Raw genomic sequence first — 19125 nt, 5'->3', positions numbered from 1 at the left:
TAGAAAAATCAGATGTCAGTAAACAAATGCCAATATTGAGTTACTAAATTAATGATTTTCTTTTCTAGAATACAAAATACAGTTAAAATAAAATGTCAACTTCTTGGAGTGATCGATTGCAGAATGCAGCAGATATGCCTGCTAACATGGATAAGCATGCCCTGAAAAAGTATCGTCGAGAAGCCTATCATCGGTAAGTATTTTGTCTATTTAATCCTCAAAACGGCTCTGTGAAGTGGGCACTTCATTTTACAGATGATGAAATTAATGTACAGAGAGGTTAAGTAACTCAGATCGTATGTTTAGTTCATGGTATAAATCTAGTTCTAAGTCGACTTCTAACTACTAGTACACCATACTGCTTTGTATATCTACTAATAAAAGTCTTTAAGAGAAAAATGTCTTTGGTTGCTAGAAAATTACACCTAAGTTAATAAGAATTTTTTTTTTCTTTCTTTGAGGGGGTGCTGGGTGGACAGAATCTTGCTCTGTTGCCCAGGCTGGAGTACAATGGCGCAGTCTTGGCTAACTGTAACCTTTGCCTCCCAGGCTCAAGCAATTCTCTTTCCTCAGCCTTCTGAGTAGCTGAGACTACAGGTGTGCACCCAGCTAATTTTTGTATTTTTTTGTTTTCTTTTTTGGCCGGAGTCTCACTGTTGCCTAGGCTGAAGTGCGGTGGTGCAGTCTCAGCTCACTGCATCCTCTGCCTCCTGGCTTCAAGTAATTCTCATGCCTCAACTTCCCCAATAGGTGGGATTACAGGCATGGCCACCGTGCCAGACTAATTTTTGTAGTTTTGGTAGAGACAGGGTTTTGCCATGTTGGCCAGGGTGATCTTGAACTCCTGGCCTCAAGTGATCTCCCCACCTCGGCCTCCCAAAGTGCTGGGATTATAGGCTTGAGCCACCACACCCTGCCAAGAATGAATTTTTTTTTTTTTTTTTTTGAGACAATCTGGCTCTGTTGCCTAGGCTGGAATGCAGTGGCACGATCTCAGCTCACTGCATCCTCCACCTCCTGGGTTCAAGCGATTCTCCTGCCTCAGCCTCCCAAGTAGCTGGGATTACAGGCGTCCATCACCACGTCTGGCTAATTTTTGTATTTTTAGTAGAGACAGGGTTTTACCATGTTAACCAGGCTGGTCTTGAACTCCTGACCTCAGGTGATCCACCTGCCTCGGCCTCCTGGAGTGTTAGGATTATAGGTGTGAGCCACCACACCCAGCCCAGGAATGAAATTCTTGTATTTTTTAGTTATTTATTTTTTCAGTAGAGACAGAGTTTCAGCATCTTGGCCAGGCTGGTTTTGAACTCTGGACCTCATGATCCACCTGCCTCGGCCTCCCAAAGTGCTGGGATTACAGACGTGAGCCCCTGCACCCGGCCTTAAACTGTATTGTTTTAAAAAATTTTATTTTATTAAAGACAGGGTCTCGCTATGTTGCTCAGGTTGGTCTCAAACGCCTGGGCTCAAGCATTCCTCTGGCCTTGGTCTCCCAAAGTGCTGGGATTACAGGCATGAGCCACTCAGCCCAGCCTAAATTGTATTTTCTTTTTACTTACCTCTTTTTATAAATTCAATTAAATGTTTGCTTCTACCTAAATTTTAAGTAGCTAGGGTACTTGGGAGTAGATAAGGTATTTAGTAATTATTTATTTTTAAGAAGAAATTAGAAATTTAGACCTAAAGTGAATTTCTGGGGTAGAAAGATCTGGGCCCTACTAGACCCATCTTCGCCTCCCATACCAGGAAAGCCAGGAGTAAGTACAGGTACTAGTATATTGGCGGTGCTAAAAAGTTACATGGAAGCTACAGGAAGTCTAAAATGACTCTTAATCACTTAGCTGTTTCTGGGCTACAGGAAAAAGGAAATGAATATTACTTTGAAATCTTACTGGAAAAATGGCTAAACTGGTTTATACAGGTAAGTTTTTGTAAGCAGACAAAAAAATTTCTAAGTGCAGTCTTCTCTCTATAGGAAAGCTAAGTCAGAATTAGGTAACATTTTGTTGTTTCAGTAAATACTGATATATTTTGTAAAACATTGTTACTTGTTATTGAGTATATCAGAAGTTAATTATTATATCAATAGTTGGTTTTTTAAGTAGGCTGGTGATATTTGCCTCATGGTAGGTCACTTTGTGGCATTTCTAGGTGTTAAGATGCTGTTGTTCCTTAAACCCTGAAAAAGTGAAAACTAAAGATTCCTGTCAAATGGGTACTAATGATTCTTTTCTGTATGTGAGATATGTTGCTAGATATGGCATGTTAAAGTGTAAAACAGAACGTTTATGTGTGTCTGTGTAATAAAGCATAAGATACATTTGGAAAGTATTATGTTATATGAAGTTCTATACTTTTTCTTCAGTTATTTGCTTGGTCTTTATGCTATAAGTATTTATTAACATTAGATTAGGATGTAACATTTTTAGCAGTGGAAATAAGGACTAGTAAACATCATTTAATAAACATCCTAGTTGTATTTTATGTGTATCATAGGCTGGGCATGGTGGCTCACACCTGTAATCCATGCACCTTGGGAGGCTGAGCCAGGCAGATTGCTTGAGCTCAGAAGTTCCAGACCAGCCTGGGCAAAATGGCGAAACCGTGTCTCTACAAAAAAAACACAAAAATTAGCTGGGTGTGGTGGCTTACACCTGTGGACCCAGCTACCTGGGAGGCTGAGGTGGGAGGATCACCTGAGCTTGAGAGGTGGATGCTGTAGTGAGCTGAGATCATGCCACCAGCCTGGGTGACAGAACGAGACCATGTCTCTAAAAAAAAAGAAAAGGGGTGTGTGTGTGTGTGTGTGTGTGCGTGCGCGCGCATGTGTGTGTATCATAGCCTGAATGAATGTACTCCTGACTCATTTGGAATGGTATTTCCTGGAAGATTTTAGATGGATTCTGCACCCTACATTCTTTCATATAGTAAGGTGTATGTACTGGAAACAATAGAAAAAACATTTTCAAGGGCTTGATATTTTAGATCATTGAAAAAAACTTTATCTATGTTTATTTATTTAAAGAGGCAGGGTCTCATTCTGTTGCCTAAGCTGCAGTGCAGTAGTGTGATCATAGCTCATGGTAACCTCAAACTCCTGGGCTTAAGCAATCCACCTGCCACAGCCACCCCAGTAGCTAGGACTACAGGTGTGTACCACAGTGCTTAGTAATTTTTATTATTTTTTAATTAATTAATTAATTAATTTTTTTGCGACAGAGTCTCGCACTGTAGCCCAGGCTGGAGTGCAGTGGTGCAATTTTGGCTCACTGCAACCTCTGCCTCCTGGGTCTGGTTCAAGCAACTCTCCTACTTCAGCCTCCGGAGTAGCTGTGATTACAGGCATGCGCCACCATGCCCAAGTAATTTTTGTATTTTTAGTAGAGACTGGGTTTCACCATGTTGGCCAGGCTGGTCTTGAACTCCTGACCTCGTGATCCGCCTGCCTTGGCTTCCCAAAGTGCTGGGATTACAGGAGTAAGCCACCGTGCCTGGCTGTGCTTGGTAATTAAAAAAATTTTTTTCTAGAGATGTGGTCTCACTCTGTTGCCCAAGCTGGTTTTGAACTGCTGGCTGCAAGCAGTCCTCCTACCTCGGCCTCCAAAAGTGCTGGAATTACAGATGTGAGCCATCACTCCCAGCCTGAAAAAAATTTTTAATGTAGAAAATTTGGGTTCTTGGTCTCTTGCAAGAATTTACTTTAAAATTATTATTATTATTATTATTTTTTTTTTTGAGACAGGGTCTTGCTCTGTCACCCAGGCTGGAGAGCAGTGGCTTGATCGTGGCTCACTATAGCCTTAACCTCCTGGGGTCAAGTGGTTCTCCTACCTCAGCCTCCTGAATAGCTAGGACTACAGGCACGTACCACCACACCTGGCTAATTTTTGTATTTTTTTTGTAGAGACAAGGTCTTGCTTTGTTGCCCAGGTTGATCTCGAACTCTTGTTTTCAAGTGATCCTCCTGCCTTGTCCTTCCAAGGTGCTGGGATTACAAGTGTGAGCCACCATGCCCAGTGTTTAAAATAAAGTATATAAGTGTGTGCTTTTAGAACAATAAAAACATTATATATATGTATGTGTGTATAAATATATATATATAATGTGCGTGTTTTTAAACATTGACAAAAATTGTATGTATTTATGGTGTACAATTTGATGTGGAATGGCTAAATCAAGCCAATTAACATGCATTACCTCTTACATTTATCTTTTTTTTGTGATGAGAACATTTAAAATCTAATCCCTTTGCAATTTGAAGGTAGATTATTATCTGTACTTATGATGTAGTCAGGAAACTTGTATCTCCTAACAGTATTTGTTTTTGTTAATTAAAAATTTTAAATAGAAACCATTTAAAGTAAATTTATTTCAGTTTTCTCGTTAAGTCAATTTGTAGAATATTCTGTTTCCAGGCCTTTTCATTAAAGACATTTATTTGAATTGGTAATTTATCATTGGTTAAGTTAGGCTATGCTCATCATTATCACAAAGTATACGTTGTATGTGATGCTTTACAATTTCCCTTTAGAAGAAGCTAAATATTCTTAGTAAATAAATATGTAACTTCCAGCTTTTTTCTTGCTTAATATCAGTTTTCTGAATTTCAATATAGAGATGTGGGTCATATGTCATTATTAAGATACTGGCCTTCAAAATGTATGACTGTTGCTCCTCCTTCATTTCCTTAAGGTTGTTTAGTTTTCTGGGCTGAGGATAGTCATCAGGCCAAACCTTTCAGTGGAATGTGTTTTGCTATATGGTTAGAAGACAAGCTGAGCTGCTCAGATGTCATAGTGACCTGAAAGAGGCAGCTTCGAAACTTACCTCTTAAATAGTTTTTGTTTAATACTAAAATCTTTTAGTGATCACTATAGATCAGAATTTGTATTTACCAATCCAAGAATGGAACAATTAGGTTTTTCATCTGCTCTGTACATTGACTGTGCCCAGGATACCGAAGTCAGGCATTTAGTTTTACATTGGTAAAGTTCTGATGATTCCAATACAATAGAATTTCTGTAGGACAATGAATTGGCTTTTTTTTTTATGAACACAGCTTATTAATTTAGCAGTGGTTTTATCGTATTGAACTGAAATTTGGTAAGTTATTAGGCTTGTGAATTTTTTGTTAAGCAGTCTTTTGTCTTATTTTAGAAGATAATTGCAATGATTTTCTCTTTAAAATTCTTTGAAGACTTTTGTATATTTATCTTAAATTATATATCTGAATTTTTTTTTTTTTTTTTTTTTTTTTTAGTTGCAGTTTAGGCTTCCAGAGCCATATCAGTCTTTATATAAATCTGTTGAATGATAGTTTCTTCTAAAATCAAAGTAAATTTCCTGTACATGTTTAAGGAGTGAAAAGGAATTTATATATATATATAATTTTGTAGTACTTATAGCTTGGATCTAGAAATGTTTATGATGGCCCAGGCACAGTGGCTTATGCCTGGGATCCTAGCACTTTGGGAGACCCAGGCGGGCAGATTGCTCATTGAGCACAGGAGTTCGACCAGTCTGGGCAACACGGCAAACCCCGTCTCTACCAAAAATACAAAAATTAGCTGGGCATGGTAGTGAGCACCTGTAGTCCTGGTTACTTTGGAGTCTAAGGTGGGAGGATTGCTTGCGCCTGGGAGGTCGAGGCTGCAGTGAGCCATGATTGCAACACTGCACTCCAGCCTGGGTGACAGAGTGAGACTCTGTCTCAAAAACAAAAACAGTAAAAAGGGAAATCTTTATGATTTTCTTTTTTAAACTTCATACTAAAAGAAGGTGTCAGGTTATATGCAGATAGAGACTGCCAGGTTGATCACTTTCAATTTCTTTCTCTTTTAATCACTTATGGATATCATATGAATGTCATTCAGCTTTTTAATTTTGTCATTAATCAAGCTGAGTAGTAAACTGTCATTTGAGTATTGGTTCAAATATTCAGTGGATAATTGCTAAAATTTCAGTAGCCCCTTTGTAAATTGAAAATCATGTGGAAAATATAGGTCTTCTGGAAGGCTGAAGAGCCATGTTCCTTAAATAATATACATATGGGGCCAGGCATGGTGGCTCACGTCTGTAATCCCAGCATTTTGGGAGGCCGAGGTGGGCGGATCGCCTGAGGTCAGGAGTTTGAGACCAGCCTGGCCAACATGGTGAAACCTCATCTCTACTAAGAATACAAAAATTAGCCGGGCTTGGTGGCGGGCGCCTGTAATCCCAGCTACTCGGGAGGCTGAGACAGGAGAATCGCTTGAACCCAGGAGGCGGAGGATGCAGTGAGCTGAGGTTGTGTCACTGCACTCCAGCCTGAGTGACAGAGCAAGACTCAGTCTCAAAAAAAAAAAAAAAAGGAAAAAAAGAAAAATAATATGTATATGGGATATATCTTGTCGGAATAAGAAGAGTGAGGTAGAACATCAAAATTGTGACTGCGTGTGGTGGCTTATACCTGTAATACTAGCACTTTGAGAGAACGAGATGGGAAAATGGCCAGGAATTTGAGACCAGCCTGGGGAACATAATGAGACCCTGTCTCTACAAAAAGTAAAAAGATTAGCTGAGTATGGTGCTGTGCACCTGTCGTCCTAGCTACTCGGGAGACTAGGGCAGGAAGATCACTTGAGCTCAGAAGTTTGGGGTTGCAATGAGTTTTAATTGTGCCACTGCACTCCAGCCTGGTGACACAGGAAAACCCTGTCTTTAGAAAAAGAAAAGGGGGGGGGGGGGAAGAAAAAGAAAAAAATACAAAACTCTGGGTTTTTTTTGTTGTTGTTATTTTATCATTCTAATGCTTTTATTCATGTTTCACGTTCCTAAGGAATGACAGGTAAGAATTTAGGGACTGGTAAGAATTTTTTCAGCTTAGTATTTTCTTCCCAAAATTCTATGTATGAAATTCTATTCAGCAGTAAAAAGTGAACTGTTGATACATGCAACAGCGTTGATAAATCTCAAGATAATTATGCTGAGTTAGTAAAGCCAATCTGGGTTACACTCTGTATGGTTCCATTTCTGTAACATTCTTGAAATGACAAAATTATTGAGATTGATAAATTAATGGTTGCTAGGGATAGAGATTGGGGTGGGTGGAGGGAGAAGGTGGGTGTACCTATAAAAGGGTAGCACAAGGAATACCTTATGAAAGAACTCTTGTATCTCAGCTCTAGTGGTAAATATATTAATCTACACATACACAGAATGCATGTAAAACTGATGAAGTCTGAATAAAGTTGTGAACTGTGTCAATGTCAATTTCTTTTTTTTTTTTTTTTTGAGACGGAGTCTCGCTTTGTCGCCCAGGCTGGAGTGCAGTGGCGCGATCTTGGCTCACTGCAAGCTCCGCCTCCCGGGTTCACGCCATTCTCCTGCCTCAGCCTCCGAGTAGCTGGGGCTACAGGCACGCACCACCACGCCCGGCTAATTTTTTTATTTTTAGTAGAGACGGGGTTTCATCTTGTTAGCCAGGATGGTCTTGATCTCCTGACCTCGTGATCCGCCCGCCCCGGCCTCCTAAAGTGCTGGGATTACAGGCGTGAGCCATAACGCCCGGCAATGTCAATTTCTTTGTTGTGATATTTTTCTATATGACACAAGATTTCCCCATTGGGGGGCACTGGGTGAAGGGTTCATGAAATCTCTGTATCATTTCTTACTCAGCTGCATGTGAATCTACAATTACTCCAAATTAAAAAGTTTAACTTAAAAAATTCTCTTGGGTAGGCTGGGCACGGTGGCTCATGCCTGTAATCCCAGCACTTTGGGAGGCTGAGCCAGGCGAATCACCTGAGGTCGAGAGTTCAAGACCAGCCTGACCAACATGGAGAAACCCTGTTTCTGCTAAAAATACAAATTAGCCGGGCATGGTGGTGCATGCCTGTAATCTCAGCTACTCAGGAGGCTGAGGTAGGAGAATCACTTGAACCCGGGAGGCGGAGGTTGTGGTGAGCCAAGATTGTGCCATTGCACTCCAGCCTGGGCAATAAGAGTGAAACTCCATCTCAAAAAAAAAAAAATAATAATAATAAAAAAAATTCTCTTGGGAGGCTGAGGTGGGAAGATCACTTGAAGCCAAGAGTTTGAGATTGACCTGACCAGCCTGTCAACATAGTAAGACCCTGTTTCTAGGGGGAAAAAAAAAAAAGCCACAGGTGATAGTGCATGCCTGTAATCCTAGACACTGAGGAGGCTGAGGCAGGAGGATTTCTGTTTTTCTTTTTTTTTTGAGATGGAGTTTTGCTCTCGTTGCCCCAGCTGGAGTGCAATGGCGCGATGTTGGCTCACAGCAACCTCTGCCTCCTGGGTTCAAGCAATTCTCCTGCCTCAGCCTCCTGAGTAGCTGGGATTACAGGGATGCGCCACCATGGCAGGCTAATTTTGTAATTTTTGGTAGAAATGGGGTTTCACCATGTTGGTCGGGCTGGCTTTAAACTCCTGACCTTAGGTGATCCACCCGCCTTGGCCTCCCAAAATGCTGGGATTACAGGCGTGAGCTATGGCACCTGGTTGAGGCAGGTGGATTTCTTAAGCCCAGGAGTTTGAGGTTACAGTGAGCTGTGATCATGCTGTCACACTCTAGCTTGGGAAACAGAGTGAGACTCTGTCTCTTAAGAAACAAAAACAAAATAAAAATTCTCACAGTGACACCTTTTCTTATGTCACATGAATTTCTTATCTGTTCTGGATACAAGATGCTCTTTAAAATGTGCAGTGATATCACTTTATGGAGTACAGATTCTCTAAATGTTACTGTTCAAAAGAATGTATTGAATCCTAAAACACTTTCCCTTTACTACCGTTCCCTGTATACTTCTTCCAGAAACAACATATGTAACAGTAAAATTAAGAAGAAAAGTGGTGGTATTGGTGGCATGGAAGAGAAAGAATAAAAACAGATCTGAGATTTATTGAAATAGTACAAGAAGAAACTTATGTTGAGGAAGTATTATTTATATTTACATTTAGATGGTGTATTTCACCTTAAAGGGTATGGCTTCTGTATTAATTGTAATGTCAGACAGAGAGATTCATTCATGTTTTTGTATCAGTAATTTGTTCTTTTTAATTACTGTGTGTCCTTCTATTGTATCAGTATACCACAATTTATTTCATCATTTATTTTCTGTTGGTGGACATTTAGGTTTTTTTAATACTAAAAACATTGTTTTTGGCCGGGCGCGGTGGCGCACGCCTGTAATCCCAGCACTTTGGGAGACCGAGGCAGGTGGATCACAAGATCAAGAGATCGAGACCATCCTGGCCAACATGGTGAAACCCTGTCTCTACTAAATATACAAAAATTAGCTGGGCGTGGTGGCACGCGCCTGTAATCCCAGCTACTTGGGAGGCTGAGGCAGGAGAATCGCTTGAACCTGGGAGGCAGAGGTTGTAGTGAGCCAAGATTGGGCCACTGCACTCCAGCCTGGCGACAGAGCGAGACTCCATCTCAAAAACAAAAAACAAAACAAAAAAACATTGTTTTTTAGAGACATAATCTCACTCTATTCTCCAGCCTGGCGACAGAGCGAGACTCCATCTCAAAAACAAAAAACAAAAAAACCCATGTTTTTTTTGGAGACATGATTTCACTCTGTTGCCCAGGATGGAGTGCAGTGGTGCAATCATAGCTCAGTGCAGCCTTGACCTCCTCCTGGGCTCTAGTGATCCTCCCAACTCAGCCTTCCAAGTAGCTACAACTACAGGAGCACACCACCACACCTAGCTATTTTTTTATTTTTTATTTTTCGTAGAGATGGGGGTCTCACTTTGATGCCCAGGCTGGTCTCAAACCCCAGGCTTCAAACAATTCTGCCTTGGACTTCCAGAATGCTGGGATTTTAGGCGTGAGTCACCATGCCTGGCTGACATGTGGGTTTTACTTTTTTTTTATTTAAAAAATTTTTGTAAGACAGAGTCTCACTCTGTCTCCCAGGCTGGAGTGCAGTGGTGCAATCTTGACTCAGTGCAGCCTCTGCCTCCCAGGTTCAAGCAATTTTTGTGCCTCAGGCTCCTGAGTAGTTGGAATTACAGGTGAGTGCCACCATTTTTTTTTTTTTTTGTATTTTTAGTAGAGACGGGTTTCACTATGTTGGCCAGGCTGCTCTTGAACTCCTGACCTCCACTCGCCTCGTCCTCCCAAAGTGCTGGGATTATAGGCATGAGCCACGGCGCCTGGCCCACATTTGAGTTTTTTTTTTTTTTTTTAAAGTTTTTAGTTATTGCGTATAAAGCTGCTATAGACTGAAAAAAAATTTGATAAAGGACTTATATCTGGAGTATATAAAGAACTTTTAAAATGTAACAATATGAAAATAACCAAATTATGAAATGGCTAAAAGACTGAACATCACTACAGAAGATATATACAGCTGACATAAAAACACATATTTAACTTATTTAGCCATTAGGAAGATAAAAATTAAAGTGACTGTATATATGCCTGTTACAATAACTAAAATAAAAATTACTGACAATATCAAACCTTGCCAAGGATGTGGAGCAACTGGAACTTCTCATACGTTGTTGGTGAACGAGGAGAGTGCAGCTCCTCCAGAAAAACAGTTTGTGGCAGTTTCTTATCAAGTTAGAGGCCTCATCATTAATTACCCAGAAATCCCACTCCTAGATACTTACCCTAGAGAAATGAAAACTCAGGTTCACACAATGGATAATGTTTATAGTATCTCTGTTTATCATTGCTCAAAACTGAAGGCAGCCGAAAGGTTCTTCAGCAGGTACATGCATAAACAATATGTGGTATATTTATAGAATGTGTTATAACTCAGGTAAAATAATGAACTAGCGATACATACAGCAACTTGGATCACTCTCAGAGTCATAATGCTGAGTCAAATAAGCCAGTCTTAAGTGACATCTGGCATGATTTTATTTATATGATAGTCTCAAAAAGACAAAATTGTAGTGATGGGGAACACATTAGTGGGTTCTAAGAGTTAGTAGAGAAGGAAAGGGTGACTACAGAAGGATAGTAAAGGAGAGTTTTTTGGGGTGATGGAACTTTTTTTTTTTTTTTTGAGACAGAGTCTCGCGCTGTGTCACCCAGGCTGGAGTGCAGTGGCGCGATCTCGGCTCACTGCAAGCTCCGCCTCCCAGGTTCACGCCATTCTCCTGCCTCAGCCTCCGAGTAGCTGGGACTACGGGCGCCCGCCACCACGCCCGGCTAGTTTTTTTTTGTATTTTTAGTAGAGACGGGGTTTCACCATGTTAGCCAGGATGGTCTCGATCTCCTGACCTCGTGATCCACCCGCCTCGGCCTCCCAAAGTGCTGGGATTACAGGCTTGAGCCACCGCGCCCGGCCAGATGGAACTTTTAAATTCCAGATTGTGGTAAGTGTTATGTGAGTTAGGATTCATAGAAATGTATACATAAACAGTGTATTTTAAATAAAAAAACTATTATTGTATTTTAGTAATAATAAAAAATTGTAATTTTTAGTTGAAAAAATAAGAATAATTCTGTTATAAACGTTCTTGAACAAATCTTTTTGTTGATATATACATTCAGTTCTCTTGGTTTCTTCCCAGGAATGCAATTGCTGGGCCATAGCTTAAGCATACGTTTAGTTTTCGTAGATGCCGCAAAATAGTTTTCCCTAGCAGTTTATAGTTCCACTTACAATGTATGAGAGCAGTATCACCAACACTTTAATATTAATCTTTTGAATTGTACATTTAATTTAAAAGTTATCCTAGTGTATACATAGTGGCATCTCCCTTTGGTTTTAAGTTGTGTTTTTCTGATGAATAAATAGGTTGAACACCTTCATATTGTAAGTAGCCATTTGCAGAAGATCCTCTTCTGTGACTTGCCTTTTCAAGTTGTTTGCCAATTGTGTTGTCTTTTTTTCCATATTATTTTGTGGAAGGTGTGTGTGTGCATTCTCTTAAAAAATAACAGCTTCAGTGGGGTGCGGTGGCTCATGCCTATAATCCCAGGACTTTGGGAGGCCGAGGCAGGTGGATCATGAGGTCAAGAGATCAAGACCATCCTAGCCAACGTGGTGAAATCCCATCTCTACTAAAAATACAAAAATTAGCTGGGCGTGGTGGCATGCGCCTGTAATCCCAGCTACTTGGGAGGCTGAGGCAGGAGAATCACTTGAACCCGGGAGGCAGAGGTTGCAGTGAGCCAAGATCGTGCCACTGCACTCCAGCCTGGCGACAGAGTGAGACTCTGTCTCAAAAAAAAAAAAAAACCCCAAAACCTTAATTGAAGTATAATTTACATAATATAAAATAGAAGTATGTTATTCAGTGGCTTTTAGTATATTGACGAAGTGATACAGCCATTTTTCATTATCCCCAAAAAAACCTCATACTCATTAGTAGTCCACTCCACATTTCCCTCTCTCTCCAGCCCATGTCAACTGCTGATTTACTTTCTCTATGGAATTGCCTGTTTTGGATATTTCATATAAATGAAATCATACAGTTTGTGGCCTTCCATGTATGACTTCTTTCACTTAGCATAGTATTTTCTTTTTTTCTTTTTATTTTTTTAAGAGTTGGAGTCTTACTCTGTCATCCAGGCTGGAGTACAGTGGCGCAGTCATTGCTCACAGAAGCCTCACACTTCTGGGCTCAAATGATACTCCTGCCTCTGTTTCCTGAGTAGTTGGGACTATATATAGCACTACAGGCACAAGCCACTGTGCCCTGCATCACTTAGCACAGTGTTCTCAAGGTTCATCTGTATTGTAGCCTATCTTAGTACTTCATTATTTTTTATTGCCAAATAATATTCTGTTGGTCAGGCACAGTGGCTGATGCCTGTAATCCCAGCACTTCCTAGTAGGTGAGGCGGGCAGACTTCATCATAATACCAGGAGTTTGAGACTAGCCTGGGCAACATAGCAAAACCCCATCTCTACAAAAAATACATAAATTAGCCAGGCATGGTGGTGCATGCCTGTAGTCCCAGCTATTCAAGAGGCTGAGGTGGGAGGATCACTTGAGCCTGGATAGTCAAAGTGGCAGTGAGCTATCATTGTGCCAGTACACTCCAGCCTGGATGACAGAGTAAGACCTTGTCTAAAGAAAAAAAAAATATTGTATGGATATATCATATTTTGTTTTTCCATTCATCTGTTGCTTAACATTTGGGTTGTTTCCACTTTGTCAAACCATTTTCCAAATGCAGATGCATCATTTTACGTTCCCTCTAGCAGTGTATGAATGTTCCAATTTCTCCAAATCCTCATTACACTTACTGCCTTTTTTTTTTTTTTTGAGACGGAGTCTCGCTCTGTTGCCAGGCTGGAGTGCGGTGGCGCGTTCTCAGGTCACTGCAACCTCTGCCTCCCGGGTTCAAGTGATTCTCCTGCCTCAACTTTCTGAGTAGCTGGGACTACAGGCATGCACCACACACAGCTAATTTTTGTATTTTTAGTAGAGATGGGGTTTCACCATGTTGGTCAGGATGGTCTCGATCTCTTGACTTGGTGATCTGCCTGCCTCGGCCTCCCAAAATGCTGGGATTACAGGCGTTAGCCACCGTGCCCAGCCTTGCCTTTTTAATTATAGCCATGTGAGTGTGTGTGAAATAGTATCTCATGGTGTTCTTTATTTGCCCTTATGACCAATGATGGTAAGCATGTTTTCATGTTCTTACTGGCCATTTGTGTATCTTTTGTGAAGTGTCTGTTTAGGTGTTTTGCCTATTATTATTATATGAGTTGTTTATATTGTGGAGTTGTAAAAGTTCTTTATATATTCTGAATTCTAGACCTTTATCAGACACATGATTTTCCAATATTGTCTCCCGTTCTGTGGGCTGACTTTCATTAATAACTTTTTTGGTAGTGTCCTTTGAAACACAATGTAATTCCAGTTTTCTTTTTTTGAGTGTGCTTTTCATGACATGTTTAAGAAACCACTACTTATTCCAAAGTCACAGTGATTTACTCCTGTGTTCTCTTCTGATAGTTTTATAGCTTTAGGTCTTACATTTAGGTTTGTGATCCATTTTAATTTACTTTTTCTGTTATTATACAGATAGGGGTCCAGATTCATTTTTTTGCGTGTAACTATCCAGTTGTCCTAGCACCATTGTTTTGAAAAGACTATACTTTTCACATTGAATGGTCTTGGCACCCATGTCAAGTATCATTTGAACATAGATATATGAATTTATTTCTGGACTCTGAGTTATATTTGTTTGATCTATTTATCCTTATGCCACTAGCACACAGTCTTGATTACTGCAGTTTTGTAGTAAGTTTTGAAAAAGAGCAACCTACTCTTCTTTTTCAAGATTGTTTTGGCTATTCTGGTGCCCTTCTATATCTATATGAATCTTAGGATCAGCTTGTCAATTTGTATAAAAAAGCCAGCTGGGATTTTGTTAGGGATTACATTGACTCTCTCTATATATAAATTTGAGAAGTATTGCTGTCCTAATAATATGGGATGTCTTTCCATTTATTTAGATCTTCTTTAATTCTTTTTTTTTTTTTTGAGACGGAGTCTGGCTCTGTCATCCAGGCTGGAGTGCAGTGGCCAGATCTCAGCTCACTGCAAGCTCCGCCTCCTGGGTTTACGCCATTCTCCTGCCTGAGCCTCCCGAGTAGCTGGGACTACAGGCGCCCGCCACCTCGCCTGGCTAGTTTTTTGTATTTTTTTAGCAGAGACGGGGTTTCACCATGTTAGCCAGGATGGTCTCGATCTCCTGACCTCGTGATTCGCCCATCTTGGCCTCCCAAAGTGCTGGGATTACAGGCTTGAGCCACCGCGCCCGGCCGTCTTTAATTCTTTCAACAGTATTTTGTAGTCTTCATTGTACAGGTCTTACACTTCTGTTGTTAAATTTATTCCTAAGTATTTTCTTTTCTTTCTTTCTTTCCTTCCTTTCTTCCTTTCTTTTCTCTTCTCTTCTCTTTTCTTTCTCTTGCTCTGTCACCCAAGCTGGAGTACAGTGCCATGATCATAGCTCACTGTAACCCTGAACTCCTGGCTTCGTGTGATTGTCCCACCTCAGCTTCTCAAGTAGCTAGGGCTATAGATGTACCACCATGCTTAGCTAATTAAAAAAAAATTTTGTTTTTTTGGTGGAGAAGGGGGTCTTGCTATGTTGTCCAGTCTGATGTCTTTCATTATTTCTGATGCTATAGTAAATGGAATTGTTTTCTTAATTTTGTTTCTGGATTGTTCATTGCTAGTTTATGGAAACACAACTGGTTTTTTGTATATTAATCTTGTATCCTGCCACTTTGCTGAACTTGTTTATTAGCTCTAATAGTGTGTGTGTGTGTGTGTGTGTGTGTGTGTGTGTGTGTGTTTTGGAGATGAGGTCTCACTCCGTTACCTAGGCTGAATGCAGTGGCTATTCACAGGCCTGATCACAGTGCACTGTAGCCTCCTCAAGTTATCCCCCTGCCTCAGCCTCCTGAATAGCTAGAACTACAAGGGCCTGCTACTGCACCTGGCAGTGTTGGAAGTTTTTTGATTACTGACTTAATCTCCTTACTACTTATAGATCTCTTTAGATTTTCTATTTCTTTTTGAGTCAGTGTTGGTAATTTGTGTGTTTCCAGGTATTGTAGTCTTTAGTGTACAAGTCTTTTACTACTTTTGTCTGTTTTATGTTGGTTACCTAATATGTTGGCATACAGTTATTTACAGTATTATATGTTTTTATTTCTGTAAGGTCAGTAGTAATGTCTCTGCTTTTATTCTTTTTTTTTTTTTTTTTTTTGAGACAAGAGTCTTGCTCTGTCACCCAGGCTGGAGTGCAGTGGCGCAATCTCGGCTCACTGCAACCTCCGCCTCCTGGGTTAAAGCGATTCTCCTGCGTCTGCTTCTCAAAGTAGCTGGGATGACAAGTGCCCGCCACCATGCTTGGCTAATTTTTGTATTTTTAGTAGAGACAGGGTTTCACCATGTTGGCCAGGCTGGTCTCGAACTCCTGACCTCAAGTGATTGCCTGCCTTGGCCTCCCAAAGTGCTGGGATTATAAGCGTGAGCCACCATGCCTGGCCTCTGCTTTTATTCTTGATTTTAGTAATATGAGTCTTCTTTTTTTGGGTCAGTCTAGCTAAATGTCAATTTTGTTGATGTTTTTAAAGAACCAGCTTTTGGTTTCATTGATTTTTCTCCAGTGCTTTGGATTTTGCATATATATATTTAAGTCTCTGCTCTCGTCTGTAATATATTATTTCCAACCTTCTGTTTGATTTGGGTTGAATTTATTCTTCTTTTTCTATAATTTCTTAAGGTGGAAGGCTAGGCTATTAATTGAAATGTTTCTTCTTTTTAAATATATGCCTTTACAACTATACATTTTCTTCTGAGCACTGCTTTTGCTCTATCCCAATGGTTTTGTTACGTCCTTTTGTTTTCATTAAATTGTGTTTTCTAGCTTTCTTTGTGATTTCTATTTAGGAGTATGTTGTTTAATTTCTACATATTTGTGAATGTCCCAAATTTTCTTTTTTTTTTTCTTTTTGAGATGGAGTCTCACTCTGTTGTAATGCTGGAGTGCAGTGGTGTGATCTCGGCTCACTGCATCCTCCACCTCCCAGGTTTGAGCGGTTCTCCTGCGTCAGCCTCCTAAGTAACTGGGACTACAGGTGCACGCCACCATGCCCAGCTGATTATTGTATTTTTAGTAGAGACAGGGTTTCCCAATGTTGGCCAGGATGGTCTCAATTTCTTGACCTCGTGCTCTGCCTGCCTCGGCCTCCCAGGGTGCTGGGATTACAGGCATGAGCCACCGCACCTGGCCCCAAATTTTCTTTTGTCGTTGACTTATACTTTCATTCCATTGTTGAACATATTTTGCATGATTTTAGTCCTTTTAAATTTACCGTGTCTTGGTTTATGGGCTACTCTGTGGTCTATCTTGAATAATCTATATGCTTTTGATAAGAATGTGTATTCTGCTGATGTTGAGTGGCATGTTCTAAAGATGTCTTTACCTTAATTTGTGTAGAATTTTTCACTGGGTATACATTTTTATATGTATTGTAGAAATCATGAGTTCACACCATTACATCTAATTCTAGTCAATCCTAGGAAAGTTCCTTCTAGTTCACTCCCATTCCCTGTTTGTATATCCCTTGTTCCACAGGTGAAAGCCCTGGCTTCTGACATGATCAACATATTTAGTTTGATTAATCTAAAATTGCTTCAGTTGATTAACTCCTACCATAACAAACAAACCTAAAAAGAGTTCAGGATTTGTTTGCCGTTCTTCCACTTTCTTACCTTACCCTGCCAAAGTCTAAAGGCTTATAGTCAAATACTGTGTTTTTTAGTTACTTGGGTTAGTTCTTCCTTGCTTTTTTTCTCTATGGTGTGGTTAGGGTATTTGTATACAGTATAATTAGGTCCATTTGTTTGCTTTCAGTTAAGTGTTGTTTTCTTTTTCATTCTATTGATTTAATTTTTAAAATAATTTAACATAATCATATAACATTTCATAATACATCCTATGTTATAGCATTACTGTATACAATATAGATGAGTAATATACATTTAAAAGTCAAAATTATGCAAAAGGCACATCAGAAGTGTCACTCCCACCCATATGTCTCCCGCAGTTGGTAGGTAATAAACTTTGGTTTTCTTTATTTTTCCTGCTTGGGATTCATTGGATCTCTTGATTTTGTGCTTGTGTTTAATCAGTTTTGTAAAATTTTCAGTGGTTGTATTTTCATATATTGTTCCTGCCCTGTTTCTCCTTTCCTTCTGAACCCTAATAAGCATATGGTAGATTGGGACGGTGTCTTTTCTTCTCTTATCCTTTTGTATTTTCCATCCTTTTTTTTCCTCTGTCGCATTCTGCAAAGTTTTTCCTGACCTATCTTCCAGTTCACTAATTCTCTTTTCAGTTGGGTCTGATCTGTTGTGAAATCTGTTAATCACATTTGAAAATTTTGATTTACATAATTTTTTTTTGTTTCAGCATTTCATTTTGGAATATTTTTTCCAATCTGCTGTGTCACTTTTTGTAGTTTCTAGTTATATATTAAACATTTAAATCTTAGTGAACTTTGTTCTAAGAGTTGTAAGACCTGACTTATATTCCTATTTCCAACCACCTCCCTTTGAAAGCTTTTTTTTTTCTTTCTGAGATGGAGTCTCGCCCTGTCACCCAGGCTGGAGTGCAGTGGCGTGATCTCAGCTCACTGCAACCTCTGCCTCCTAGGTTCAAGTGATTCTCCTGCCTCAGCCTCCCGAGTAGCTGGGATTACAGGTGCGTGCCATCACACCTGGTTAAGTTTTTCTATTTTTAGTAGAGATAGGGTTTCAATGTGCTAGCCAGGGTGGTCTTCATCTACTGACCTCATGATTTTCCTGCCTCAACCTCCCAAAGTGCTGGGATTACAGGCATGAGCCACCATGCCTGGCCCTTGAAAGCTTTTTTTTTTTTTTTTTTTTTAGACGGAGTTTTGCTCTTGTTGCCCAGGCTGGAGTGCAATGGCACAATTTCAGCTCACCGCAACCTCCGCCTGAGTTCAAGCCATTCTCCTGCCTCAGCCTCCTGAGTAGCTGGGATTATAGGCATGCGCCACCACGCCCGGCTAATTTTGTCTTTTTAGTAGAGATGGGGTTTCGCCACGTTGGCTGGGCTGGTCTTCGAACTCCTGACCTCAGGTGATCCGCCTGCCTCAGCTTCCCAAAGTGCTGGGATTACAGGTATGAGCCACCTCGCGTGGCCCCTTGAAAGCTTTTTAAAAGAGAACTTTAATTGTTACTACATCCATTAGGAAGCATTTCTAAATATTACTACTATAGATCCAAGAAGTGAGGAATAATACAGTCATCATGCTCAAATTTTAATGTCTTATTTAAGCACACATGCATACTTTAAAATGAATCTAATTATTTCTAGACTCTGGCCTTTTCATTCCTGATAGTATTGCCATAGTCCAGGCCCTTGTTATCACTGTCCTAGATTATGGCAGTATCCCCTGTAGGTCTCCACACCTTCAGCCTTGTCCTCCTCAAAAAAATTTTTTTTTCAAGAGATGGAGTGTCACCCTGTTGCTCAGGCTGGAGTGTAATGGCATGGTCATAAGTCACTGCGGTCACCTTGAGCTCAAGTAATCCTCACACCTCAGCCTCCCGAGTACCTGGGACTACAGGTGCATGCCACCATACCTG

The 19125-nt window shown here is 40.3% G+C and overlaps 1 protein-coding gene across 26 annotated transcripts in view; it reads left to right on the top strand.

Annotated features, from left to right (window-relative positions):
• Window positions 1–19125, top strand: part of NT5C2 (5'-nucleotidase, cytosolic II) — a 111524-nt gene that overhangs the window by 23993 nt on the left and 68406 nt on the right. For all 26 annotated transcript variants that reach the window (XM_025395673.1, XM_025395695.1, XM_025395680.1 and 23 more), the window contains one exon: window positions 69–193. In XM_025395673.1, the coding sequence (XP_025251458.1) occupies window positions 93–193 (101 nt within the window). In that variant the 5' untranslated portion in view covers window positions 69–92. The remainder of the gene's footprint in view (window positions 1–68; window positions 194–19125) is intronic.

This window comes from Theropithecus gelada, chromosome 9 (genome assembly GCF_003255815.1).
Source record: "Theropithecus gelada isolate Dixy chromosome 9, Tgel_1.0, whole genome shotgun sequence".
Classification (NCBI taxonomy): Eukaryota; Metazoa; Chordata; class Mammalia; order Primates; family Cercopithecidae; genus Theropithecus; species Theropithecus gelada.
This window is presented reverse-complemented; position numbering and strand designations above follow the sequence as displayed.